Here is a 27,116-nt window from a genome sequence, read left to right on the forward strand (position 1 = left end):
AAGAAGACAGTGGTCCTCCATGACTGACGGTTCCCACATTTTATACAACACCAATGTAAAGCATTCTCATCAATACAGTCCATCAGAAAGTCTTACTCATTATCATTGTCTAGTTGCCAAGCAGTGACTAGAAACCACTGTTGGCAAGGACAGAAGCCAATGAGAGTCTATCCATTTTAACTCCAATTTTGCCAAATCTTATTTGTCTCTTCTCTTGGTTCTTACAGGAGAGCAAGACACTTCGAAGGAGAAGGAAGCTGGAAAAAGCAACAAAACACCTAGCTAAGCAAGAAGAACTGAAAAGGCTTTATAAAGCTCAGGTCAGCAGAGCACCCTGAGCTAGGCAAGCTGAGCTGGGGCCCTGGAATCAGGGTCTGGAAGCCCTTTGGGAGTCTGTGTTCTGCTGGGAAAGGCCAACCTGACTTTGCTGAATGGCCTGGTCTGTGATCAAAGCCTTGTGCCCAGGTGTAGAGGCGGTGAAGCAGGTCTGCAGGTGTCTTTCTCTCCCTCTATCTTCCCCTCCTCTCTCCATTTCTCTCTGTCCTATCCAACAACAATGACATCAATAACAACAACAAGAACAACTACAACAACAATAAAAAACAAGGGCAACAAAAAGGAAATAAATATTAAAAAAAGACAGAAGGAATGATACCAGAGTACCTTCAGTGTGGTGGATGCTGACCAGAAGCTGGGTTGAGTTAAAGCCAGTCATTATGCAAGTGAGTTATCTTGCTGGCCCTCACTGGACTGCCTACTCCCTTAAAGACCCCTTTTCCAAATGCATTGGGAATTAGGGATTCGATACAGAAACTAAAGAGGGGGGCCCACAGTTTAACCCATAATAACCACCTGGCTGGTAATTGCTCAGAAATCAGGAATCTAGTCATGGAAACGTCTCCCTGCCTTTGGCAAGTCTACACCCTACCAGCAAGAAATGGATTTCTATGTAAACTGTCTTTAGGAGAGAGAAAGAGAGGGAGGGAGGGAGGGAAAGAGAGAAAGTGAGAGAGAGGGAGAGGGAGAGGGAGAGAGAGAGAGAGGGAGAGAGAGAGAGAGAAGATGGAAGAAGGGGAAGAGGGGGAAGGATACTAGGAAGAGAGGAAAGAGACAGAGAAATAAGGCATGAAATGACAAGTAGGTTTAGACAGAACTCTAATCTACTGCAGATTTTTTGGTTTGAGGCTAAGACACTTTGTAGGCCACTCTAGCCGACCCTTGTCTGGGCCTCTCTGCAGGGTTGGCCTGCCCTGGCAGTCGGAACCTTGGATACCGGGGAGATGTGGGTTTAAGGAGGAAGGGCAGCTCAGGAGGTGGTGGGGTGGGCTAAGTGTTGATTCCTCAAACACGAAGCCCAGAGTTTGATCCTCGGCGCCGTATATACCAAAGAGATGTTCTGCAGCTCTTTTTCTCCTCCTCTCTCATAAGTAAACGAAGACTTTTTAAAAAGAAGGAAGGGGTTGGAGACAGTGCTGGAGCAAAGGAGAGGAACAAGCATTCTTCCTGCCCAAATAGCTGCCAACTCTTTTAAATTTTTTTTTCTTCTCCTTCTTTAATATATGTGGTCTGTCAGGTGCAAAGTTTGTTCTTCCAAAAGATGTGCCTTTTGTTTGAAGGCAGAGTTTAAAACTGTTGGGCATGAACAAAATTGTATGTATTAGAGAGGGCTTCTTAACTCTCCTTCCTAATATATACAGGAGAGAAACAGATGGGGGAAATAAACATATAAATGTAAATCCAGTAGCAACCCCAGCTCTGCAGAGGGGCACTTGGTGAGTCTAAGGAACCTGTGAGGTTGTTCCAAAGTGTGGTAAAAAAAAATTCCACATCGACTGGCGGTAGGGATCAACCTGCCAATGTCCACGCTTAACAGAGAAGCAGTTACAGAAGCCAGACCCTCCACCTTCTGCACCCCATAAAGAATGCCGGTCCAAACTTCCAGAGAGGGATAAAGAATAGGGATGTTTCCAATGGAGGGGATAGGACATGGAACTCTGGTGGTGGGAACTGTGTGGAATTATACTCCTCTATTATCTTACAATCTATTTAATCATCAAACCACTAATAAAAATGTAAAAGAAAATTAAAAATCCTGCATCTTGTCTTAGTAACTTATTAGCAACAAACCTGGTCTCCTGGTCAAGATCTCAAGATGCCTGCCTCCATGGGTGGCCAAACTATATCGTTTCTTCTCCAAAACAGAAGATTCCGGGTACATCTGGGTGACAAGTCTAGCAGATGGAGACTTGTCTCAAGTGGCCTCCCCCAGGGCTCTGTTCTGGCTCCTACGCTATTTAATATTTACATCAATGACCTCCCAGAAACTTCTTCAAGGAAGTTCATCTACGCCGATGACATCTGCTGTGCAACTCAGGCATCCAAGTTCGACATCCTCGAGGAAACACTCACGAAAGACATGTCTCTGATATCTGATTACTGTAAAAAATGGCGACTAATCCCTAGCACTGCAAAAACGGTATCATCAGTTTTCCATCTACACCATGCCTCGGCCTCATGTGAGCTTAATGTGCAGCTTGGCGATACGAGAATCCGGCATGAAGCCCAGCCAGTCTATCTTGGCGTTACTCTCGATCACACTCTGTCATTTCACAAACATCTCATAAAAACTGCAGCAAAGGTGGGCGCGAGGAATCACATCATTGCAAGACTGGCCAGCTCCTCATGGGGCGCGAGCGCTTCCACACTGCGATCATCATCTCTGGCATTATGCTATTCCACTGCAGAATACTGTGCCCCAGGATGGTTCTGTAGCCCCCATGTCCACTTGTTCGATTCCAAATTATATTCCTCCATGAGGATCATTTCTGGAACCATCCGTTCCACCCCAGTTCCATGGCTGCCGGTTCTTAGCAACATCGCCCCGCCAGATACTCATCGGGATGCGGCATCATCTAAGTTCATTTCCCACGTCTACGCTCGACCGGACCTGCCAATCTACGCGGATATCTTCGCCCACCCTGTCCAACGCTTGATGTCTCGTCACCCAATCTGGTCCCCTACGCCTACACTGAACTTCTCTGTTCCAGACTCTTGGAAACAGAGTTGGCAGTCAGCTGAGGTAAAGAACAAACACCTCATCACAGACCCCTGCGAGCGTCAACCCGGCTTTGACCTAGCACGTTATGATTGGGCCCTCCTCAATCGCTATCGAACAGGCCATGGCCGGTGCGCCACTATGTCCCATCGCTGGGGAGCCAGAGACGACCCGAACTGCCCCTGCGGCTACAGACAGACTATGACTCACATAGTCAACGACTGCCACCTCTCCAGATTCAAAGGAGGTCTCGAAACTTTCCATCAGGCTCAACCTGACGCTGTTGACTGGCTACGGAAGAAGGGAAAATGCTAGAAGAAGAAGAAGCAACAAACCCACTCACTGTAACGACCCTTTCCCTGGGGAAAAGAACTCTAAGCACTAGCCCTGTGGTGCAGCAAAAGTACAGGTGGGATTTGAAGCTGAGACCAGGAGCAGGACAGATTGGGAAAGGCCTGACCCAGGCCTCCACTCCAGACCAGCTTTGGGAGGGGTGTGCTGAGGGTTCTGGGGGTGTGAGTAGGACCTCTGTTTCCTCGGGAGCTGCTGTCCACAGAGACAAAAATGGCCCCCTCAGGCCTTCCCTTGGCAGCACACTGGTTCTTGTTACTTGCTTGCATGTTTCTCCATGTTTGTGCCAGTTTCTTTATAAAAAATGCCTGTATGATAGAGGTTTCTGTTCACCCCACACCCTTGATACTATAGTCATTTAGTTAAAAAGAAAAGGGAATTGTTGTATGCTTTACATTGGGTTGTTCTAGTTCTCCCCCGCCAAGAGAATTGGATCAGTCCAGTTAGTTTCGCGGGCCTGCTTGGCCCCGCCCCTAGGAACCCCACCAGAGTTCCAGGGGTTTGAGAGTTGGAGAGGGTTCCTGAGTTGAAGAGTAAGGGAGAGTGCTTGCACCGCCACAAAGAGACAGCAGAGTTCTGTTTGGTGATTAGTTTGGTTTAGTTTATGAATTGTTGTTCGTGAATAAAGAAATACAGCTTCCCTGCCCAGCTGTTGTCTCCGCGTCTCTGTTACCCGCCCGTGAACCTAGCCCGGCCAGCTGGAGCCGCCGAATTTTAACAACAGTCCTGCTCTAATGAAGCCGCCTCTACAGATAGAGGCTGAGGCCCCACAGAGTCTAAGAGGCAAAGACACTGCCCAACAGCTCACCCCAGGGTCTCAGTGGTATGCTTGGATGGTTTTAAAGTCTGCCTGGGGCCGACCTAGCTCAGACACAGACCTTCTTCCCCACTAAGGAAGGGAAACGTTAAGACATCTTTGGCTGCTCAGTCCTAGAGGGACATCATGAGGAACCAGGCTTCTTTTTGAATACATCCAGACTGCTGGGCTAGCTTCACGGGAGAGAGAGAGAGAGAGAGAGAGAGAGAGAAAGAGGGAGGGAGAGAGAGAAGAGAGAGACTCTGGAACTCATGGTGGAGCGGGAACACAAATCTTTATTCATGTGGACACCCCAGAGTCGGATGTGAGTACAGCGGGTTTAGGCCACATGATGCTAGCAAAATGGCTGCCTCCCGCTATGCATGCCAGCCCTTCTCCAAGTTGGGATGCGGATGAGACAGAAAGAGAGCGGAAACAGGAGTGACTTTTATAGGACAATTCTGGAAGTAGCAAGTCGGGACTGAACTGGCTAGGAAAGGGGATGAAGAAAACAAGGCATTCTGGGAAGGTAGAAAGATGCCGTAGCAACGGTTGCTATAGTTTTTTAGCTCACGGGAATGGGTGATACCCTGAGGGGTTAATGTGGTGGGAGGAGTCATTTTAATACAAGGCAGAAGATTGATATGTAAATAATAATACTTGCAAGGAAATGTGGTGGTTTGTGAGTCCTGCCTAACTCAACCACATCTGTACAATAGCCCAACACCAGGCTCCCCGTGTGACACTGCAATCCCGTGTTGCAGGCCATCCAGAGGCAGCTGGAGAAGCTGGAGGAGCGGCAGAGGGCTTCTGAGGTCCAGGGCGTGAGGCTGGAGAAAGCGCTGAGAGGAGAAGCAGGTAGGCCTCTGGGTGGGCTGAGCGGTGGGCGTGGGTCCTTGCTGGCGCTCTGACAACAACAGTGCTGGCTCTGTCTGGCTCTGCTGTGTGGGCACAGCCTGAGTCCCTGTCCACACAGAGCCACCATTTCCATGGCCCTAAGCCGGTGGTTTAGCCATCCTTAACTGCCCCCACCTTCAAAGGCAAGCAGGCAGTCCAGTCTGTAACCACTGAGGGCCTAGGGGCTTTGTGACTCCTCTCTGGTCTCTTGATGGTTCTTGCCCTGTTGTGGAGATTCTTTGCAGTGTAACGATTAAGAGGGATTTATTGAATGCACTCAGCTTTCTAAGTTAAGCGATATTGGTGGGAAGCGCAAGGACCAGCTTAAGGATCCCTGTTCAAGCCCCCGGCTCCCCACCTGCAGGGGAGTCACTTCATAGATGGTGAGGCAGGTCTACAGGTGTCTATCTTTCTCTCCCCCTCTCTGTCTTCCCCTCCTCTCTCCATTTCTCTCTGTCCTATGCAACAATGACAACATCAATAACAATAACAATAACAACAACAACAAAGGCAACAACAACAAAAAAAGAAATCCAAAGGGGAAAAGGGAGAGGAAAGAAAGGCCATGTTGAGGTGGCAGCTAGAGAAATGCAGTCATCTTACAGTGTCTCCAAAGGTGTGCTCACCCAGCCCGCTGATGGGTTCCACTCATTCCCTGTACACCCTGGTAATTTAATTCCCTTATTACATTTCTGTCTCTTTTCCTTTTCTTGATTGTCCTTGTGTGGATGACATTTGCAGCTCAACAAGAGGTTGGAGACTTAAGAGTCAAGTGATCGGGGGGGGGGGTGGCCCCCAAGGAGATACAATGGAAGATTTGCCAACTAGGCCCCCGAATTTATGCACCTACCTTGTGATAACATCTGCACAACAATGATATGCCTCTGCAGTTGAATATTCTATTCATCCCCTTTAAGAGATTTGCCCTGGTGCTTAATGAATGACCGATGCTTATTAGGTTAAGTTGTATTTGAGCTGGCTGGTGTAGCTCTGGTTCAAGTGATTTAGCGGGAATTATTTAATAGGTATTATTAGGATAATTAGACAGTGTTCACAGTTGGGTAATAATATTGAGCTGTAAAGGTTGTGAATAACCAAATGTAGAGACAGGCCTGAAAACAGGAGTAGTTGGTCACAGTTACGCAAGTCTTCTGTAATAATGATGTGAGGAGGCAGCCTGAGAGTGGCTTTTGTTCCTAGGGGTTATTCATTAGGCACTGAATTAGAGGGACATGCAGGGGATGAGACAGAGGGCAGAGAAGGCTGATGCACAAAGCCGGGACTTAGATGAGCCCCTAATTGTCCTGACAGCTCCTGCTTCTCCCAACAGTCAGAAATAAGCTCCCCCACACCAGGAGAGGACTTCTTGTTTTTACTTCTCAGTTTGTCAAAGACACAAAAAACAACAAAGCTTCAGCTACCCATCCCAGATGACAAAGCACTGTTTGCTGTGTCTCTGTGTGTGTGTGTCTGTTTGTGTGTGTGTGTCCGTCTGTTTGTGTGTCTGTGTCTGTCTGTTTGTGTATTTGTATGTCTGCACGTGTATTTATGTATCTGTGTGTGTGTGTATGTGTGTCTGTCTGTGTGTGTATTTGTATGTCTGCATGTGTATTTATGTATCTGTGTGTGTCTGTGTCTATGTCTGTGTGTCTCTTGTGTGTCTCTGTGTGTATCTCTGTGTTTCTGTGTGTGTGTCTGTCCCTGTATGTGTATGTTTGTGTGTCTGTGTCTGCATGTCTGCACTTCTGTCTCTGTGTGTGTCTGTGTGTCTCCGTGCGTGTGTTTGTGTGTGATGGTTGGATGTCCTTGATAAAGGGCAACGGGCCTGTGTTCCCAACGGAGCCTGCATCACCCTGATTGCCCTGGGCCTCACCTTCCATGAGGAGGCCAAGCTGAGCTTTGTGACCCTTCAGTTCTTCTTGGTCGGGGCACCATTCACCTGCTGGTTTTCTGGCTGTCAGTGTGGCAGTCAGCGTTAGGTGTCACATCCACATTTAGCGAGAGACCACCATTCAAATGAAGATGGCTTTCCCGTAGCCCCTAAAGACAGCTGGGGGTTTGGTCAAAACTGGGAGCAGCTTCGGGGAGAAAGGGCTCGTCTCGAGGGGAGGGGTGTGGAAGTATTTCTCCGTTAGAGTTTGACAGCCTCTCAGGAAGACTTCTGCATTGAGGTGCTTGGTTATTTTTATTTGTTTCCAGTTGCTTGTTTTGTTGTCAGAGCTGGGTGGCTTCTCCTTCACAGAGCTAGGTTTCTAGGTTTACAAAGAGCAGGCTGCGTAAGGCTGCCGGCAGGTGGCAGCAGACACACGCAACTTATGAGTGGAGAATTGGCGATGAAGAGGAGCCAGGAGAGGGAAGTGGTTTGGTTTCTTTGTGGTTTTCATTGTGATCGCTGCCGAGGAACAGAAGGAATGGTAATTTCCTGGTCATAGAGAAGAGTCCTGAAAACAACACAGGTTCAAGGACTGGACATGCTTGAATCTGAACCCCAGGACCATAGGAAGACATGGCCAGCAGGCTCCAAGGACGGATGGCTAACCAAGTTAGGAGTTTGAGTTGGCTAGCTTTGTGATTCAATTAGTCAGGCAAGCCTGAGTCTGAATCTCAATGTGATTATTATATGACTACTACCTCGCTGCCAAATGTTCTCATCTATAAAGTGAGACTAACACCAGCATTACAGGGGTGTTATGAAATAGCGACTAAATGTCAGTAAGACACCTTAAAAAAGAAAAACTCTCTGGGGGGTCAGGCGGTAGCGCAGTGGGTTAAGTGCACATGGCACGAAGCGCAGGGACCAGCGTAAGGAACCTGGTTCGAGCCCTGAAGGCAAAAAATAAATAAATAAATAAAAATAAAGAGAAGTCACTGGCTTTTCCAGCTATGTTTTATGATAACAATCGAAGAGATAAGAGAAGGAATTAATCTTCAGTACACATTATATTATGCCAGGTAATTTTTTCTTTTTCTTTTTTCTTTTTTTCTTTTTTTTGCCTCCAGGGTTATTGCTGGGGCTCGGTGCTCCTGGAGGCCATTTTTTCCCTTTTGTTGCCCTTGTTACTTTATCGTTGTTGTGGTTATTATTGTTATTGTTACTGCTGTCATTGTTGTTGGATAGGACAGAAAGAAATGGAGAGAAAGACAGGAGGGGAAGACAGAGAGGGGGACAGAAAGATAGACACGTGCAGACCTGCTTCACCGCCTGTGAAGCGACTCCCCTGCAGGTGGGGAGCCGGGGGCTCGAACCAGGATCCTAACACAGGTCCTTGCACTTCACGCCATGTGCGCTTAACCCGCTGCGCTACTGCCCGACCCCCTAGAGTTAGTTTTTATAAACAGGTGTAATACACAAATTTCACCTGTCTGGCTTATGTAAGTATCTCAGTGTAGACTCATACTGTTAACACTGCTACCCCACCTGACTTCCCTCCTCCACCCCACCCCAAAAGATAATTCCATAAAAGTAGTTTTAAAAATGAGCTCAAAACACTGTGGTTCTGAGACAGTCTCTCTGCCAGTCTGCCTGGACTTGGGGACTGATTTCAAGGGCTGGATGTCCTGTGGGTAACCACCTCTGAGTACTTATTCTCCACGTGGGCTGAAGGACAATGAGCTAATTCATGTGGCTGGTCAGCTCAGGATGGAGAGCTTGAGAGCGACCTGTCACCCTACACTGACTGAGTCTGAATGTTTGAGTAGGCCTGGTAGAAACCTAGAAACACACATCGTGTTTTGTCGCTAAAATAGGGTCCCACTGGGAGTGGAAATATCAGAAGTACCCCGGGGTCCCGATACTGTTTGAAAGGATGCAAAGAAATTAAGATTCGGCCGTGCGGAGGCACTTGGAAGATCTATCGCATTTACATTTTTAAGTATAATCACTAAAAGTGAGGGAAACAGAGGGCAAAGAAATTTTTTAAATATGTATTTATTTATTTATTCCTTTTTTTTGTTGCCCTTGTTGTTTTTTATTGTTGTAATTGTTATTGATGTCATCGTCGTTGTTGGACAGAACAGAGAGAAATGGAGAGAGGAGGGGAAGACAGAGACAGGGAGAGAAAGACAGACACCTGCAGACCTGCTTCACCACCTGTGAAGTGACTCCCCTGCAGGTGGGGAGCCGGGGGCTGGAATTGGGATCCTTACGCCGGTCCTTGTGCTTTGTGCCACCTGCACTTAACCTGCTGTGCTACCGCCTGACTCCCTAGAAAATTTTTTACATATGTATTTATTTATTTTCCCTTTTGTTGCCCTTGTTGTTTTGTTGTTGTTATAGTTATTATTGTTGTGGTTATTATTGATGTCGTCATTGTTGGATAGGACAGAGAGAAATGGAGAGAGGAGGGGAAGACAGAGGGGGAGAGAAAGACAGACACCTGCAGACCTGCTTCACCGCCTGTGAAGTGACTCCCCTGCAGGTGGGGAGCCGGGGGCTCGAACCTGGGTCCTTGCGGAGCAGTGTTGTGGCGTTGATGCTTCTCTGTCTCTGTCTGACTTAAAACAAGACAAAAAGAGTTGGCTGGGAGCAGTAGACTCATACCTTGATACAAGTATCATCATTATTATTATTGTTATTATTATTATTACAAGCCTACTATCTCATAAGTAATAATGAAAGTTGGTGGACAAAACAACACTCAATAATATGTTATTTAGCAGGAACATAAGAAAAAAAATACATATAGGCTTAAAGTAAAAGGATGGCAAAATATATACTAAATAAAGAACTCTGGGCAGGGGTAGAGAGCATAATGCTTATGCAAAGAGACTCTCATGCCTGAGGCTCCAAAGTCCCAGGTTCAATCAGAGCTGAACAGAGGTCTGCTAAAAAAATTAATAATAATAAATAAATAAAAGAAAGAACTCTAGGGGTTGTACTAAAAGCAGATAAAATACCCTCTAGTGCCATTATCATGATTAAGGTTATTACATAATTGGGGGTCTCGCTGTGGTGCACCTGGTTGACAGCACAGATTACCATGCCCAAGGACCTGGGTCCGACTCCCAGGTCCCCACCTGCAGGGGAGGGGAGCTGTTTCAACAGCAGAGAAGCAGATCTGCAGGTGTCTCTCCTCTTTCCCTTTTTAAACTTTATTTTATTTGATAGGACAGAGAGAAATTGAAAGGGAATAGGGGGAGAGGGGGAGAGAGACAGAGAGACACCTGCAGCCCTGCTTCACCACTCAGGAAGTTTTCCCCTGCATAGGGGACCCAGGGCTTGAACCCAGGTTTTTATGCATGGTGGCATGAGCACTTAGCCAGTACTCCACTATTCAGCCCTCTCTCTCCCTTTACATCTCCCCTCCCCTCTCAGTTTCTCTCTGTTTTATCTAGTAAGAAAGAGAGAGAGAGAGAGAGAAAGGAAAAGACAGAAGGGAAAAAAGGCAAGTGGGAGCCATGGCTTCCTAATGCCACCATGAGTCCCAGAGATAACTCCAATGGCAATAAAATAAAATAAAATAAAATAAAATAAAATGACTACATAATTTTTAAATGAGCAATTTAAGCAGAAGACATGACAGTTTTTAAATGTCACTCTAGTAGGCTCAACATATATAAAACAAGTAAGAAAAACAACTGTCATGGTAAGAATTTAAGTTTACTTTCTAAATGATAATCAAACAAACAAAAGTCTAGTATAAAATTGAAAAATGCAGCTAATAACCTTAATGTAATGGACATTCATAAAATTCCTCACCACCAAATCTATATTCTTCTTAAGTTCACAGGATGACTTACAAAAATTGACCATATCTATTGGCAAAGCAAATCTCAGAGACACTTTATTATACAGACAATGTTCTATGTTATGATGTTTAATAGAGAAAGGTGTTCTAGCTATGCATTTGCACATTTATATTATGTATTTCTGATGTACTAAAAATAAAAATATTTTTAAATCCTTGGAAATTTAAAATATGCTAACTATGAAAGAAAAGATAATGGATCAAAACTCTTGGAATACAGTGAAAGTGGTGCTTACTGGTCCTGCCGTAAGTACCAATATTAAGAACGAAGAGAGATTAAACATTGATTAAAGAGGTACCCAATTAAATTAAAAAAAGAAATATCAAAATGAACCTAAAGAAACAATATAAGAAGTATGTAGGCAGAGAACAGGGGTAGACAGCATGATGGTTATTCAAAGACACTCTCATGAGTCTCCACAGTCCCAGGTTCAATCCCCTGCACTATGACCAGCCAGAGCTGAGCAGTGCTCAGGTAAAAAAACAAAAGAGAGAGAGAGAGAAAATACATGAGCAGAGGTAAAGGAAATAAAGAACAGAGAGAGAATACCAAGCAAGCCAATTGAGGGCTAGAATAAATCTTCTTAAATTGGTTTATTATTATCTTTTTAAAAATTATTTTAGTCAGGTCACTACTCAGCTCTGGGTGATGTTGATACTAGGGATTGAACCTGAGAGCTCGGTGCCTCAGTATGTAAGTCCTCTTGCATACCCACTGTGCTCTCTCCACAGTCATTAAATCAATAATAATAAAAAATAAGATAGAAGAAGGTAGATAAAGTTGAAATGGAAAGGGCAGACATAGACATAGATACAAGAAAGATTCAAAAAAAGTTCAAAGGCTAGAATGAGCATTTAATTCAGCTAATTTTTATTTTCTGTCAGTCTAGGTAATGTTTAACAGTCATTATATTAATAAATTAAAGAATAAAACCTTATAGTCTTTTCAGTAGAAGAAAATACCTTTTGACAAAACCCAAAACTCATTTGAAATTTAAAAAACTAGTAACTTTCAGCAAAAGAACAGGATAGGACATTGTTAATTTGAAGACTATCTATCTTCCAAAGCTGGGCAGCAAACATATTTACTGAAAGGTAAAATATTAGACTTACTTACTTTAAAACCACGAACATTAAAAGGTTACCTGGCACTACCACTTCTATTCAGCTTTGTGCTGGGGATCGTTGCCAGTGCAGGAAAACAAGGGGTGGGGGAATAACAAGATTCTGGAAACAAAAGAAACAGTCTTTCCTGCTTCCAGATAATAGAATTTTTCATGTGGAAAAGCCCAAAGAACAGATACATAAGTTATTCACAAGTAGTAAGAGCCTACATACCATTGTGATTATATCTGAGATTAGGACAGAGATTATCAACTGCATTTCTTTAACTCGTTATCCAACAAGAGAAGATGAAATAACAAAGAAGATATTCTTCTGTTGTATGAAAATAGGAAGGACCTAGGACTAAATCTTAACAATGACAACAACAGAAAGTAGCCTAGCCTTTGTGGAAGCAGTGCTAATACTTTGCTGAACCCCATCGGCACTCAGATAGAACTAGGTGTATCATGAGAACTAGGTGTAAACCAGGGGTGAGTCGTGAGAACTAGGTGTAAACCAGGGGTGTGTCGTGAGAACTAGGTGTAAACCAGGGGTGAGTCATGAGAACTAGGTGTAAACCAGGGGTGTGTCGTGAGAACTAGGTGTAAACCAGGGGTGAGTCGTGAGAACTAGGTGTAAACCAGGGGTGTGTCGTGAGAACTAGGTGTAAACCAGGGGTGAGTCGTGAGAACTAGGTGTAAACCAGGGGTGAGTCGTGAGAACTAGGTGTAAACCAGGGGTGAGTCGTGAGAACTAGGTGTAAACCAGGGGTGAGTCGTCATGAGAACTAGGTGTAAACCAGGGGTGTGTCGTGAGAACTAGGTGTAAACCAGGGGTGTGTCGTGAGAACTAGGTGTAAACCAGGGGTGTGTCGTGAGAACTAGGTGTAAACCAGGGGTGTGTCGTGAGAACTAGGTGTAAACCAGGGGTGTGTCGTGAGAACTAGGTGTAAACCAGGGGTGTGTCGTGAGAACTAGGTGTAAACCAGGGGTGAGTCGTGAGAACTAGGTGTAAACCAGGGGTGAGTCGTGAGAACTAGGTGTAAACCAGGGGTGTGTCGTGAGAACTAGGTGTAAACCAGGGGTGAGTCATGAGAACTAGGTGTAAACCAGGGGTGAGTCGTCATGAGAACTAGGTGTAAACCAGGGGTGAGTCATCATGAGAATTAGGTGTAAACCAGGGGTGAGTCGTCATGAGAACTAGGTGTAAACCAGGGGTGAGTCGTCATGAGAACTAGGTGTAAACCAGGGGTGAGTCGTCATGAGAACTAGGTGTAAACCAGGGGTGAGTCGTCATGAGAACTAGGTGTAAACCAGGGGTGTGTCGTGAGAACTAGGTGTAAACCAGGGGTGTGTCATGAGAACTAGGTGTAAACCAGGGGTGTGTCATGAGAACTAGGTGTAAACCAGGGGTGAGTCGTCATGAGAACTAGGTGTAAACCAGGGGTGTATCATGAGAACTAGGTGTAAACCAGGGGTGTGTCATGAGAACTAGGTGTAAACCAGGGGTGTGTCATGAGAACTAGGTGTAAACCAGAGGTGAATCATGAGAACTAGGTGTAAACCAGGGGTGAGTCGTCATGAGAACCTGGTGTAAACCAGGGGTGAGTCATGAGTACTAGGTGTAAACCAGGGGTGTGTCATGAGAACTAGGTGTAAACCAGGGGTGAGTCATGAGAACTAGGTGTAAACCAGGGGAGATGCGGGGCTGCCTGCAGGAAATAAATCATCAGGGGCCACTCGTGTCCCATAAAAACCAAAATCAAATTGACCCCTTACCTTATACCATGCAAACTAATCCAACCCATCCACTTAAAGAATTTCATGTGAAAAAATAAATCTTTGGACAAAAAAAATTTTCTTAGTTTGTTTTTACTTCAAGTTGGTAGTCAATAAGAGACAATGACAAGAACGAAAAGATAAACCATGGGGCTGGGTGGGCAGTAGCACACTGGGTTAAGCGCACATAGTGCGAAGCGCAAAGACCCGCTCAAGGATCTGGGTTATACACACACACACACACACACACACACACACACACACACACACACACACACACACACACACACACACACCCGCTTCCCACCTGCAGTGGGGCAAGGGGTCACTTCATAAGTGGTGAAGCAGGGCTACAAGTGTCTATTATTCTCTCCCCCTGTCTGTCTTCCCCTCCTCTCTTTCTCTCTCCTATCCTATAAAGTAATGGAAAAAATGGCCTCCAGGAGCAGTGGATTCCTTGTGCTGGCACCCAGCCATTAATTTGGAAAATCCATTTTCATCTGATAAAACCTTGAAAGAATCCAAATTCTGGAATTTGTAAATGAATCTTACAAACCAATAAGAAATACACAAATGGGTCTGGGTATAGCATAATGTTTATGCAAAGAGACTTTCATGCCTGAGGCTCTCAAGTCCCAGGTTCAATCCCCCACACCACCATAAGCCAGAGCTGAGCAGTGCTCTGGTAAAAAAAAGAAAGAAAGAAAGAAAAAAAAGAAACACACAAACAAGTCCGTATAAACATAGGAAAATTAGGGGCTGGGATGTGGCGCATCTGGTTGCATGTATGTGTTACCATGTACAGGGACCTAGGTTTAAGCCCCTGGTCCTCACATGCAAGGGGAAAGCTTATTGGGTGATGAAGCAGGGCTGCAGGTCTCTCTCTCTCTCTCTCTCTTTCTCTTTCTCTCTCTCTTTCCCTACCTCCCCTTCTCTCTATTTCTCTGTCTCTACCCAATAAATAAATAAAAATATTTTAAATAGGCAAATTATACAAATATACATTTCACAGAATACTGACTAGCCAGCAAACATTGAAAAGACATCTTATGTGTAATGAGGAAGATGCCAGACTATTTTTAAGTTAATAGATTATCAGGAAGCTGAATAGTGGCTCCCCATGCATGAGGACCCAGGTTCAAAGCCCTGCCCTCTACCTGCAAGGAGGAAGCTTCATGAATGCTAAAGCAGCTTTTGCAAGTGTCTCTCTCCCTCTCTGCCCCCTCTAATCTCTGTCTCTCTCTCTTTTTTTAAATATTTATTTATTTCCTTTTTGTTGTAATTATAGATGTAGTTGTTGGACAGGACAGAGAGAAATGGAGAGAGGAGGGGAAGGCAGAGGGGGAGAGAAAGACAGACACCTGCAGACCTGCTTCACCGCCTGGGAAGCTAGTCTCCCCTGCAGGTGGGGAGCCGGGGGCTTGAACTAGGATCTTCATGCTGGTCCTTACGCTTTGTACCACGTGTGCTTAACCTGCTGCACTACTGCCAGACTCCCCTCTGTCTGTCTCGATCAATTAAAATGATTGTTTTAAAACTCTACTTACTGTTCCTGACAGCCATTTTTTCCTTTTTTTTTTTTTTTTTTTTTTTTTTTACCATGGATACTTTTGGAAACGTAACATGGGATTTAAAGCAAGTTGCAGGGGACCACATAGAATATGAGACCATGCCAATAAAATTTAAAAAGCAAGATTTCTTTTTGTCACTTATGAAGGGTAGATAGTTTAAGAAAAAAAAAAAAAAGGAAAAAGATAGTTTAAAAAAAAAAAAGGAAAAAGTTTTTTTAAAAAAAGACAAGAATGTTTGCATCTCAGTTCCCGAAATGGAATTGCAAGTTAGCTTCTAGAATCCTGGGTTTTTCAAGCCTGACTCAGTCCAGACTGACAGGGCCCCTTAGATAATCGCTATCAACTGTATGGAGCCTAGGAGAGGGAGAGATATCCAGACCTCTCTGCATGCTGATGGCCTAGCAGGAGATCAAAGTAAAAACAGTCCCGGGATTAAGTGTAAGAGCTAAGACCTGACCAGTGATCAGAGAGCCCCAGCCCGTCTGAGGTGGGTGGGTGCCCTGTACACACCAACTTGGGATTCTGGTTAAGGGTCTCTCGTCCACCGTTACTGCTTCAGACCATCACTGAGGACGCGGGGGCCTTTGGCAGCATCACAGCAAATACCGAATGAAAACTTCTTACACATACCCAGGAGGCAGGAAGTCATTTCTAAAGGGTGAAGTACTTGTGAACCAGACAGCAAAATAAGACCTAATTTGGAAACACACACACGCACACACGCACACACGCACACACGCACACACACACACACACACACACACACACACACACACACACACACACACACTGAAAAGTGTCCTGCATTACCAGCAGAAGAAAATGGTTAAACACTCTATGGCCAGCTGACCCTGAATATGCCCAATCTCAGAAGCTAAGTAGGGTCGGGCCTGGTTAGTACTTGGATGGGAGAAAATGGTTTAAAAAACAAAAACAAAACATGACTTAAAGAATAGGCTAAAAGTATGGCCACGTAGCAAAACCGGGACTGGGTTTGTGTAAAGGACTGCTGGGGAGAAGGGGTGAGGGGAGTGTTCAGGTCCTGGAACAGGATGGTGGAGGAGGATGTAGGTGAGGGTTGGAGTGTTATGTGGAAAACTGAGAAATGTGACACACGGACCAACTACTGTATTTTACTGTCGACTCTAAACCATTAACAACCACCACCAACCCCAAAATAAAGAAAAGAAAAAAGAAAAAGATCTAATAAAATTAGATCTCAAAGTTAAAAAAAAATCAGCTAGAGTCAATAATCCTTGACTAGATAAATGACTAGTATTTATGTTGTAGGTCCCCTTGAGCTTAGTGAAAACTGTTAAATATTTCTCCCTCTCCTCTCCCCTCCACCCCCTCTCTTGCCTCATATAAGCAAAAAGTTTGACCTGGCTGTCAGGACTCCAGTCCTCTATGCTTAACCAAATTTCCATCTGATGCCCTGCCTGCTGTTCAACTGTAAGCCCTTTCAGGGCAAAGATGTGACTTCTACACTTGGGGACCAGAATGCAGGCAGAGTGGTGTGACCAGAAGAGCAGACTGTGAACTGTCAAGGAACAGCCCTTGCAGGCACCTTTGCCTGAGTCTTTGAAGACTGGCTCTTCACTGGTTCCTGTGCCCTCAGGTCATGTGTCACCTAGACAAGGGCTCCACTCACTCAGCTCAAACAAAGTAATGGAAACTCAATGTAAACAACTGCTCTTAGTGGAGTCATGCATGCTCTCAAAAGCCCATGTCACCACTGCCTGCTGGCGTTCCCACGACAAGCCTCAACCCATCTGGCCTGGAAGCACTCAGCCCTGCTTCCTTTAGTGTGACCAACACTGTGCTATGAATTTAGACACAGCATCTCTTTTAATCCCCATAACCAATGCTTAGGCAGGGACTGTCATTAGTTTTCCCATTTTTCTCAGGAGCTAGAAATGGAGAGATGTGAAATAGCTTACCAAAGGTCATAAATTTATATGTGAAAGATTGATGGATTGAGACAGAGCGAGAGACTGAGGCAATCGCGCCGAAACTGCCTTTAATGTGGACTCCAACGCGGGCTGCATAGATGGCAAAGCAGCACGCTATCTAAGCGAGCTATTTTGCCAATCCTCATCTCAGTCCCTTACCTTCTCCCACTTCCTGCCACAGCACCTACGATGAGGGAAAACGGCCAGCTTCTTTTCACCAGAACCCCCACGAGAATTCTCGGATGGATGGATGAATGGATGGATGGATGGATGGATGGATGGATGGATGGATGGATGGCAGTGAATCAGTGCCAATCAGGGCTCCAAGTCTCGTGTACTGCTGGAGCTGAGAACAAGGCCAGGCCAGGCAAGGCATGGTCCACCTGTTTCCAGTGCTCTGGGGAGACAGATTGTCTAGCAGTTTGTGAGTGATTCTATATTAAGAAATTCCCCAACAGAGCTGGGGAAATAGCTCACTGGATAGTACCCTGCTTTGGCATGCTGTGACTCAGGTTCAAACCCAGTTCCCACCCTATTGAAGGAAACTTCAGTGCTGTGGTGTCTCTCTCTCTCTCTCTCTCTGTCTCTATCTTAAAAATAAGTAAATAAATTCCCCAACATAATTTTGAAAGAAAACTGAAAATCAAAAAAATAAAATAAAATAAATGAGGGATGGTAGACTATAACATCGTAAATGATTCCATTGGAAATGGAAAGCGAATGTACGTCAGATTCAGCATCCACAGAAGTCAGTGTGACTGCAGAAGGGACTCCTGAAGGGACCAGACTTTCTAAGGACTCACAGAAATAAATAAATGGAGAACAGGACATGTAATTCAGGACAACAGTCTAGCTACAACCAGTGGATATAATGTAGCATTGAGCCTGAATGGGGTGGGGGAGGGAGTGATCTGAAGAGCAAGAGAGAAGGCTTTGAAAGCCATTTCTTTTGGACTGAGGACAAGGCCGCTTCTTGGCTGAAAGCAATCACTGATGTACTTAGGAGTTGGAAGGTTATTACGGAACCATTGGCGTTTATTGAGAACCCATGAAGAACAAATGTTGGTTCATTTTCTGTGGAGGAATAGAGAGGTTTGTGGTGCCAGTGGCCACGGCACACCATGTAAAGCTTAGTTTCTGGAAATATCTCATGGATAAGATATAGAAACATGGACTAGATGATCAAGTCCATTTAGTGTCTGTGACAGCCTCCCCCTGCAAAGAAAAGGCCCTAGTGGGAAGCCAGGTGGCTGTGTTCTTCCTCCAGGCTCGTCTGACATTTGGATGTTTTAATATTATACAAAGGTACAGAATGAACATTGATCGGTTCCACAGAAACCCACAGTCTAGGAAAAATATGTCAGATGGATTAAAAATAGTCAGAAGATTTCCCTTGGCTAGAACAAAAATAAGCAAGATGATATTTAACAATATGCAAATACAATCTTTGAATTAGGCTAAGAAAAAGACTAGTTGTCGAAACCGTAGTCATCAAACTTCAACACCAATGGTGTGGAAAGACCAGATATGTTCACACGTTCGTAAAAGGCCAGTGGAGGTATGATTACAAAACTGCCTTCTACAATCTTGGGGCACAGGCTGGTGGGGTGAGAGTGTTTGTCTCTGACCTGGGCTGTGGCTGCTTTGCTGGATTCTGGACTCTTTTTTTTTTTTAAGATATAGCCTGGAGGCTCTCCTTACTCCATTTAATGTCTCCCCCCCCCCCCCCCCATCAAATGTTGATGGGAGGATTCAACTGGTAGTTCTTCTTCTAGCGTTTGCCCTTCTTCTGCAGCCAGTCAACAGCGTCAGGTTGAGCCTGATGTAAGGTTTCGAGACCTCCTTTGAATCTGGAGAGGTGGCAGTCATTGACTCTGTGGGTCATAGTCTGTCTGGAGCCGCAGGGGCAGTTCGGGTCGTCTCTGGCTCCCCAGCGATGGAACATAGCGGCGCACCGGCCATGGCCTGTTCGATAGCGATTGAGGAGGGCCCAATCATAACGTGCTAGGTCAAAGCCGGGTTGACGCTCACAGGGGTCTGGGATGAGGTGTTTGTTTGTTGATGAGGTGTTTGTAGTGATGAACCTGGTTAAGTGCACATGTCACTATGCACAAGGACCAGGGTTCCAGTCCCTGTTCCCCGCCTGCAGGGAAGAAGTTTCACAAAGGAGGAAGCAAGTACTGCAGGTGTGTTTCTTCCCTCTGGGCTTCTCTGTGTCCTATCAAGTAAAGAAAAGGAATGACCTCCAGGAGCAGTGGATTTGCAGTGCAGGCACCAAGCCCCGCCAATAACCCTGGTTGGAAAAAAAAAAATTTAATGAGGTGTTTGAAGAAGTCTAGTAAATTCTCTGATAGCAGGGCAATGATTAGCTTGGCCCACAGAGCCCAGGGGCCTTGATAAGCACACTCATTTCCTAGGGATGGAGTTTTTCTTGGGCGATACAGTCATTTACTTTGCTTCATTTTGGATGGAACTTGAAAGCATTATGTTAAGTGAGGTAAGTAAAAAAAAAAGAGAGAGAGAGAGGAGAACAAAAGTAGCAAATGATCATATAGGCAGAATTTAAGAAACAAAACCAGAAAAGGAAAACAAAAGCAAAAATTGGATGAGGCAGGATGAACAGTACCCAAGCCAAAGACTCTGGAGAGGGAGGCTTGGAGCGTGTAAAGGGCCTTAGGGTACAGTCATGCTATAATCCATGACCCACCACCCCCAATAGCATGGGGAAAAAAAGAGGTAAGAAAGGAACAATTTAAAGTATTAAAGACTGACCCATTAATAAGTCCATATGTTAACAACAAAAGCTTCATCTTGTTGGTCTGGGAGGCGGCGCAGTGGATAAAGCATCAGACTCTCAAGCGTGAGGTCCTGAACTCAGTCCCCAGCAGCACGAGTATCAGAGTGATGTCTGGTTCTTTTTTTTTTTCCTGCCTATCGTCTTCATGAACAAATAAAACAAAATAGGGTGGAGGGTGAGAGCATAAAGGTTATGCAAAGAGACTCTCATGCCTGAGGCTCCAAAGTCCTAGGTTCTATCCCCTGCACCACCATAAGCGAGAGCTGAGCAGTGCTCTGGTAAAAAAAATAAAAAATAAAAAAATAAAATATACATCCCAGAAATTTTGAGGATACTCAGAGATGGGCTTTCCTCTCATAACAACAGTGATAAATTAATTGAAAGCTCTGATTCTGAAAAAAGCAAACTTTCAGTGAACCGGAACACCTGTTTCCAAGACTATCTTCTGTGTCTAATATATGTGAATTTCTCCAAGACTATCTTCTGTGTCTAATATATAGTTATGTCTATATATATATATATATATATGTGTGTGTCTAATATATAGTTAATTAATATATAATATATAGTTATGTACCCTCCTTATGTGTCTAATATATAGTTATGTACCCTCCTTATGTGAATTCAGGGGTTAGTAGCCCCCTCACCAAGAACCAATAGAAAGAAGTTTCGATCTTTAGCCTACACATTGCTTTTATTCGTGTGTGTTGGGGTGGGTGGGTGGGGGAACCATCTCCAGTTTTCTGGGACCAGATGTGCTGTGGGTCCTCATGCCCCATGAGGAGAATCCTACCACTGCCACCACCATGGCACTCAGTGGGCATCTTATTTCTCTCAGGGGAGAAGTAACGGATAGGTGGGAATTGTTGTGGTGGAGAAAGTTGTGTTGAAGTGCATAAAAGTTTAACGGGACACACTTGAAGTAGGAGAAAGATCATTCGACAGGACATTACCAAGGGTCTCTGACTCTTGGAGCTGAAGTGGCCTCTCCCTGCGTCATGTAGGAGGGCCTCCCCCCAGAGAACACACAGGTGGGTTTTATTTGTCATGCCCATCACTTCAGGGCATCAACAGGCCACCAGGGGTCTGTCACCTGTGGAGTCCTTTGAGCTACAAACACGCTTCCCTGAGGCGGCAGCCGTGCACGTTGGCCGCGGCAGGAGGAATATGCCAATCTAACCCATTTGCTGTTGATTTCTTAAGCAGATTCAGGCACACAGGGCGAAGCACAGCTTCTGCAGGAGTGGTTTAAGCTGGTCCTGGAGAAGAATAAATTAATGTACTACGAGTCAGAGCTGCTGATCATGTAAGTGAAGCAACACAGATAACAAAACGGGGGTGGCCGGCTCTCCCTCCTGTGTGGAAGTCCTAGGATTTTTTTTTTCCTCCTTGTGCATACAGAATTGTGATTGAGGCAAATTGATATTTGACGTCTTGCATAGCAAGCTGGCATTAGCACAGCCGAACTTCAGTTGTGTGCTTTCTCTGTGGAGCCACGGTAATGAGACCTGAGCTGGAGGGCATTCGAATGAGGTGTTATCAACCCATCCCTGTTCCCCGGGACAGGAGGCCCAGCCTGTCACATAGCTGCATTGAGAAGTGTGTGTCTGGCTTCTGAGTGTGGCTGGACAGAAGGACTTGGCAAGAGCTGCCTGGCCACTGCCGAATGGCTTTGACAAATAGAAGGGGTGTGATCCGTCTGTCCGGAGTGAGAGGTTACAGCCTGTTAGCTGGAACCTGTTAGGGTGGTTCACCATTAGAGCCCGGGAGGGCTTGCTAATTGTCTTCATTTCCTAAGACTGGAAAAATAAATGATCACAAACTGGGTGGTTTGCTCCAACAGAGAGAGATTCGATTCTCTCGGTTCTAGAAGACAGAAGTCTCAAATCCAAGTTAGGAGAGGTGCAGAGGCCCTGGGGCAAGCCCTTCCATGCCCAGCCCAGTTTGCAGGGCTCCAGGTTCCTGCTGTTCTGTGCCTGCACCTCCCCACCTCCCCTCTGTGAACCCACCAGCCACTTATCTCACATTTAGGGAATGTGAATATTTTTCTCATCCTTAGGGCCCAAGAATTAGAGTTGGAAGACCATCAAAGCAGACTGCAGCAGAAACTGAGAGAGAAAATGCTCAAGGAAGGTGAGCCTGGTGATACATTCTGGACCCTGGTTAAAGATATCCCCGGGAGTTGGGCGGTAGCGTAGAGGGTTAAGCGCAAGTGGCGCAAAGCACAAGGACCGATTCGAGCCGGGAGTCGCTTCAAAGGCGGTGAAGCAGGTCTGCAGGTGTCGATCTTTCTCTCCCCCTCTCTGTCTTCCCCTCCTCTCTCCATTTCTTTCTGTCCTAACCAACAATGAACGACATCAACAACAACAATAATAACCACAGCAAGGTTACAACAACAAGGGCTTACCCGCCCCCTCCCCCCCCCCCCACACACACACACAGAAAGATGCCTGAACAGACGGCATTGTGAATGGCAGACTGGAGTGCTCTTCCTCTCGGACACAGGAAGCCTGACACAGGGGTACAAGGCCATCCCCCCTCCTGCCCACCACCAGCACAGCAGCTCCTCTGGGCTTCTGTCACGGCCTTCGCCTGGGCGGACGGCAACATGCTGTTCCATCCCGTGTGCTTCTCACCATCGTGACCACTTACTTCCATGGATGTATGTGATTCCCACTTTACTGGTGAGGAAATGGAAATCTCTTGAGATCCCAAAAAACAATAGGGCTGTGGTTTAGAAGCAAATCACCATAGAAAAGAAACAGGGTCTCCGGATCTGTTCTTTCCCACACGGGAGGGATTTGTAAACTGCCTTCAGTATCCACGAAGTTCTGTTTCTAGCAAAGTCCTTACAGAGCTGCTGTAAATACGACGAATGGAGTAGTGCACATCGTCGTTTGTCTGCCCAAAGGGCCTCCCAAGAGCTTACCGATAACAAGCCCAATTGGAGAGAGAAGCTTTTATTGTTTCTGTGTTCATTACCAAGTAGGGAGCCCGGATCCTGGAGCTTATACAAAGCAACAAACCGCTGCATGCAACCAATACGTAATTCACGCCTTTGACAGAGAGTTGAAGATGGGGCCAGGCTGTGGTGCACCGGGCTGAGCGCACATGTTACAGTGTGCACGAGGGTTCAGGTTCAAACCCCTGGCCCCACCTGCAAAGGGAAAGCTTCTTAAGTGGTGAAGCAGGGCTGCGGGTCTCTCTCTCTCTCTCTCTCTCTCTTCCTCTCTCCCTTTCTTTCTTTTTTGTTTTATTATTATTTTTTTAATATTTATTTATTTATTTATTCCCTGTTGTTGCCTTGTTTTATTGTTGTAGTAATTGATGTCGTTTTTGTTGCATAAGACAGAGAGAAATGGAGAGAGGAGGGGAAGACAGAGAGAAATGGAGAGAGGAGGGGAAGACAGAGAGGAGGAGAGAAAGACAGACACCTGCAGACCTGCTTCACCGCCTGTGAAGCGACTCCCCTGCAGGTGGGGAGCCGGGGGCTCGAACCAGGATCCCTCCGCCGGTCCTTGCGCTTTGCGCCACCTGCACTTAACCTGCTGCGCTACCGCCCGGCCCCCTCTCTCCCTTTATATCTTCCTTTCCCTCTGGATTTCTGTCTCTACCCCAAAAAAAAAAAAAAATTAAAAATAAAAGAGTTTAAGCTATTCTGATTCAGGGTGGTAAAATAAATATTACCGAAGACTCCTGAAATACCTTGGGATCTTTGATTTCCTTATTTATTTATTGCTAAGGAGCCAAGGGCAGACACCCTCACTCCTCTCAAATGCACAAAAGTAGCTTCTTTATTTTGTCTGTACCTCAGCTCATCTGTGTACAAAAGCATCATTCTACTAGTTATGAAAAAAAGAAAACACCACCTTTATTTATTCCTCTTTGGAAAACTTAATCTGATGCAACAATTTAAGTAGTCCCTGTAGGCAATGCTTAGTCTCTTTGGGATGAAAAGGATCCGTCTGGCAGACTTTTGCTTTTTCTCCTCAAGGTGGCTGTCAGGTAGGGAGGGGGTAGGCACTAGGACACTTACGGTTTACTCTGACTCACTGAGCCCCCACACAGCTGTCTCCCGTGTTCTGACTACCATCCTCTCTGCTGGCATCTATAGTGAAGGGGTGTGACTGGCATGGCATCCTGGCTATTCTCTCAGTGTGCTTAACACCTGGTGGTGCTGCCAGGATCACTCAGCCTCGCTCGGGACATTCCTCATCAACCTGGTCAGATGGTCTGCTACGTTTCTCCATTCTCTACTGGGGTGGGGGGGGGTAGGGGATTCCCCTGCCTGCTACCTCTGCAGCTCTAGTGCCAATGCATGCTTCTAAGCACCACCCATGTTCTCCACACAACAGATGAGAGACCTGGGAGCTATACCAGGACCCTTCTCTGTCCACCCAGGAAGTGCTGCCTTGATGCTTATATATGCACTTGAACTTGCAGCAGATTTCTTTCCCAGAGTTCCAAGCAAGAGGTTGAGCAAGAGTCCTGGAACTACCAGTGTTCTTGCCAAATGACAAGGCATCTTCTATCCTACCCCTGTAGAGCTGAGTGTGGAGAGATAGAAGCTCAGGGCTCTCACCCTTCACTTCTCCTGCCTGTCCTTCTCTCAGAAAATACAGGGGTGCACAGAGAATAGTGCGGCTTCCTTGCCCTTTTGCCTTGTTGCATTTCTTTTTAAAAAAAAAAAATTTATTTTATTTTATTTATTCCTTTTTGTTGCCCTTGTTGTTTTATTGTTGTAGTTATTATTGTTGTTATTGATGTTGTCGTTGTTGGATAGGACAGAGAGAAATGGAGAGAGGAGGGGAAGACAGAGAGGGGGAGAGAAAGATAGACACCTGCAGACCTGCTTCACCGCCTGTGAAGCGACTCCCCTGCAGGTGGGGAGCTGGGGGCTCCAACCGGGATCCTTATGCTGGTCCTTGCGCTTTGCGCCGCCTATGTTTAACCTGCTGTGCTACTGCCTGACTCCCTTTGTTGCACTTCTTACTGACCCTACCTACAGAGCCAAGCCTAATAACCAAACATGTGTTAACCCTCCTGAGACCCTGCCTCACTGCTTGGTGTCTGATGTGTTCACTGGTAGGGCCTATCTTAAGAATCCTTTCTTGAGTCGTATACATTTGCTGGGCTAGCATGGGGCTGCCTCTTCCCAGGCACGTACTCTCTGGGTTGGAGAGAACTCGACCGGAGCCAGCCTGGGATGCTACTCATTCAACGCGAGGGAGATGACTCAGGGACCAGACACGTGGTGGCGAGGCAAGGCAATTCTTTATTGATCAGAGAGCCCAGGCTTTTAAAGGGCAGACCCAGAAGTGGCAAGTTGGAAATGGAAATGGCTAGGAAAGGGGCGGAGAAAGGCAAAAGGGGGCTGGGAAGGTAGAAACTTCCTTAGCAACTGTTGTGAGGGTTTTAACTGGTAGGATTCATATTACCCTGCAGGCAGGGAGGGTCTTGAGGGTAGAAAGAAGATAGATCAAAGGAATGGAATGGGTGGGGATCTTTCAGGCAAAACAATGATTATGTAGATAGGCCATAGTGTCAGGAATGCAGGGTGCTTTGTGAGGCTCCTCACAATTTCCCGACATCTCCCCCTTTCTTTTTATTTAATGGCCATAGCATCAGGAATTTAGGGTGCTGTGAGGCAGGGAGTCTGATAAGATGGGGCAAACATTTGGGGTTACTCCTGTCCCTCCTTGCTCAATGTCTTGGTAGAGAGAGAGACTGACAGGATAGACACACTCCTCAGGTCAAGCCCTGCAGGCTCTACCACATCCTCACAATTTCCTGACATACATCGATTACTATCTTTTCCTTACTTTCTCTTCTCTCTATATAACAATTTTATCTCTGCGTAGTAATCAGATATACCAGGCCAATTTGGAATGAATTGGGAAAGGGAAGAACTAGCTTTGTCTCTAATGCTTCCCCCTGGTCTCTACTCATATAGGGCTGTGCTTTTGTTCTTAATCTCAAATGAAAACAAAGTCTCATCATTGATGTGGTAACCACTGAGGTAGATGATTTCCTTAGGAACTTTTCTCAGGGCCAGGCAGTGGCATACCTGGTTAAGCGCACACAGTACTAAGTGCAGGGAACGACCAGCGCAAGGAACCGGGTTCAATCCCCAGCTCTCCACCTGCAGGGGGGATGCTTCATAAGGTCTACAGGTCACCTTCCTCTCTCCCTCTCCACTTCTCCCTCCTTTCTCAATTTCTCTCTGTCCTACCCAATAAAAATGGAAAAAGTGGCCAGTAGGAGCAATGGATTCATAGTGCAGGCATCGAACCCTGGAGATAAAAAATAATAATAATAATAAAGGAAAGAAAAAATAATTTTCTTTTCTCACTGGTTTCTTTGCTGCAACTCAGCTGTGCAGATAAGTGCATGAAAAGAAAAAAACAGTGCATTTCATTTCTATTTTTTATGGGGTTTTTTTTTTGGTTTCTGTTTTGTAGGGTTAGGGAGACTGGGGAACCTTGACAGGACCAAACTAGTATCCTGTTTTCTCACAGAAGGATTTGTCCCTGCCACTTTGGATGTACCGTCAAGACAAAAGCTGAACTGATCGCCATGCCCCACCTTCCTCGTCAGTGGCTTTGAGGGCCATCCCCTGGTGTCTATTTCATTTCCTTGCTTTCTCCCAGGGAAATGAAATGGCAGGATCCTCCAGGATGCCCATGCCAAGAACTCTCCTGGGGGGCCATCTCTCTCTTGAGGCTCACCGTTGCTTCTCTCTCCCTTTAGAGAGCCAGAAAGACGAATATGATCGAAACGAGGAGCAAGAACTATTCAACGAGATGATGCAAGTCATCGAGCAGAGGGACAAACTTGTGGATTCCTTAGAGGAACAACGCGTCAAGGAGAAGGCTGAGGACCAGCACTTTGAAAGCTTCCTTTTCTCCAGGGGCTGCATGCTCAGTAGGACGTGAGCTGACCCAGAGGTCCTCTTCCTCACAGCCCGTGAGGATGGGTCCAAGTCAAGTGCATCTGACTGACTTTGTTCCTTTTGCAGGATTTGTCATCTCTGGACCTGAGATTATACCTCTGGCAATATATATATAT

General features: G+C 45.7%; 1 protein-coding gene and 2 long non-coding RNA genes across 3 annotated transcripts; 2 read left to right on the forward strand and 1 right to left on the reverse strand.

The window, feature by feature from the left end:
* The first annotated feature begins 204 nt into the window (after positions 1 to 204).
* On the forward strand, positions 205 to 27,116 carry LOC103111821 (F-actin-monooxygenase MICAL2). Its single transcript, XM_060177178.1, has 5 exons — positions 205 to 320; positions 4,967 to 5,060; positions 21,255 to 21,354; positions 22,108 to 22,181; positions 26,799 to 27,116. Exons 3-5 carry the CDS (start codon positions 21,326 to 21,328, stop codon positions 26,981 to 26,983), a joined length of 288 nt encoding a protein of 95 aa, XP_060033161.1. The 5' UTR covers positions 205 to 320; positions 4,967 to 5,060; positions 21,255 to 21,325; the 3' UTR covers positions 26,984 to 27,116.
* On the forward strand, positions 17,121 to 18,979 carry LOC132533921 (uncharacterized). The gene is made up of 2 exons (XR_009545686.1): positions 17,121 to 18,809; positions 18,929 to 18,979. It is a non-coding gene; the product is annotated as an uncharacterized LOC132533921 (long non-coding RNA).
* LOC132533919 (uncharacterized) lies at positions 18,718 to 20,142 on the reverse strand. The gene is made up of 3 exons (XR_009545684.1): positions 20,024 to 20,142; positions 19,336 to 19,544; positions 18,718 to 19,022 (listed from the first exon to the last, which is right to left on the reverse strand). It is a non-coding gene; the product is annotated as an uncharacterized LOC132533919 (long non-coding RNA).

Source organism: Erinaceus europaeus, chromosome 17 (genome assembly GCF_950295315.1).
Source record: "Erinaceus europaeus chromosome 17, mEriEur2.1, whole genome shotgun sequence".
Classification (NCBI taxonomy): Eukaryota; Metazoa; Chordata; class Mammalia; order Eulipotyphla; family Erinaceidae; genus Erinaceus; species Erinaceus europaeus.

Coding starts and splice junctions, on each gene's coding strand:
- LOC103111821 (XM_060177178.1), top strand. CDS start 21,326: ATGTACTACGAGTCAGAGCTGCTGATCAT. Junction 21,355..22,107: donor GAGTCAGAGCTGCTGATCAT/GTAAGTGAAGCA, acceptor TCTCATCCTTAG/GGCCCAAGAATTAGAGTTGG. Junction 22,182..26,798: donor AGAGAAAATGCTCAAGGAAG/GTGAGCCTGGTG, acceptor CTCTCCCTTTAG/AGAGCCAGAAAGACGAATAT.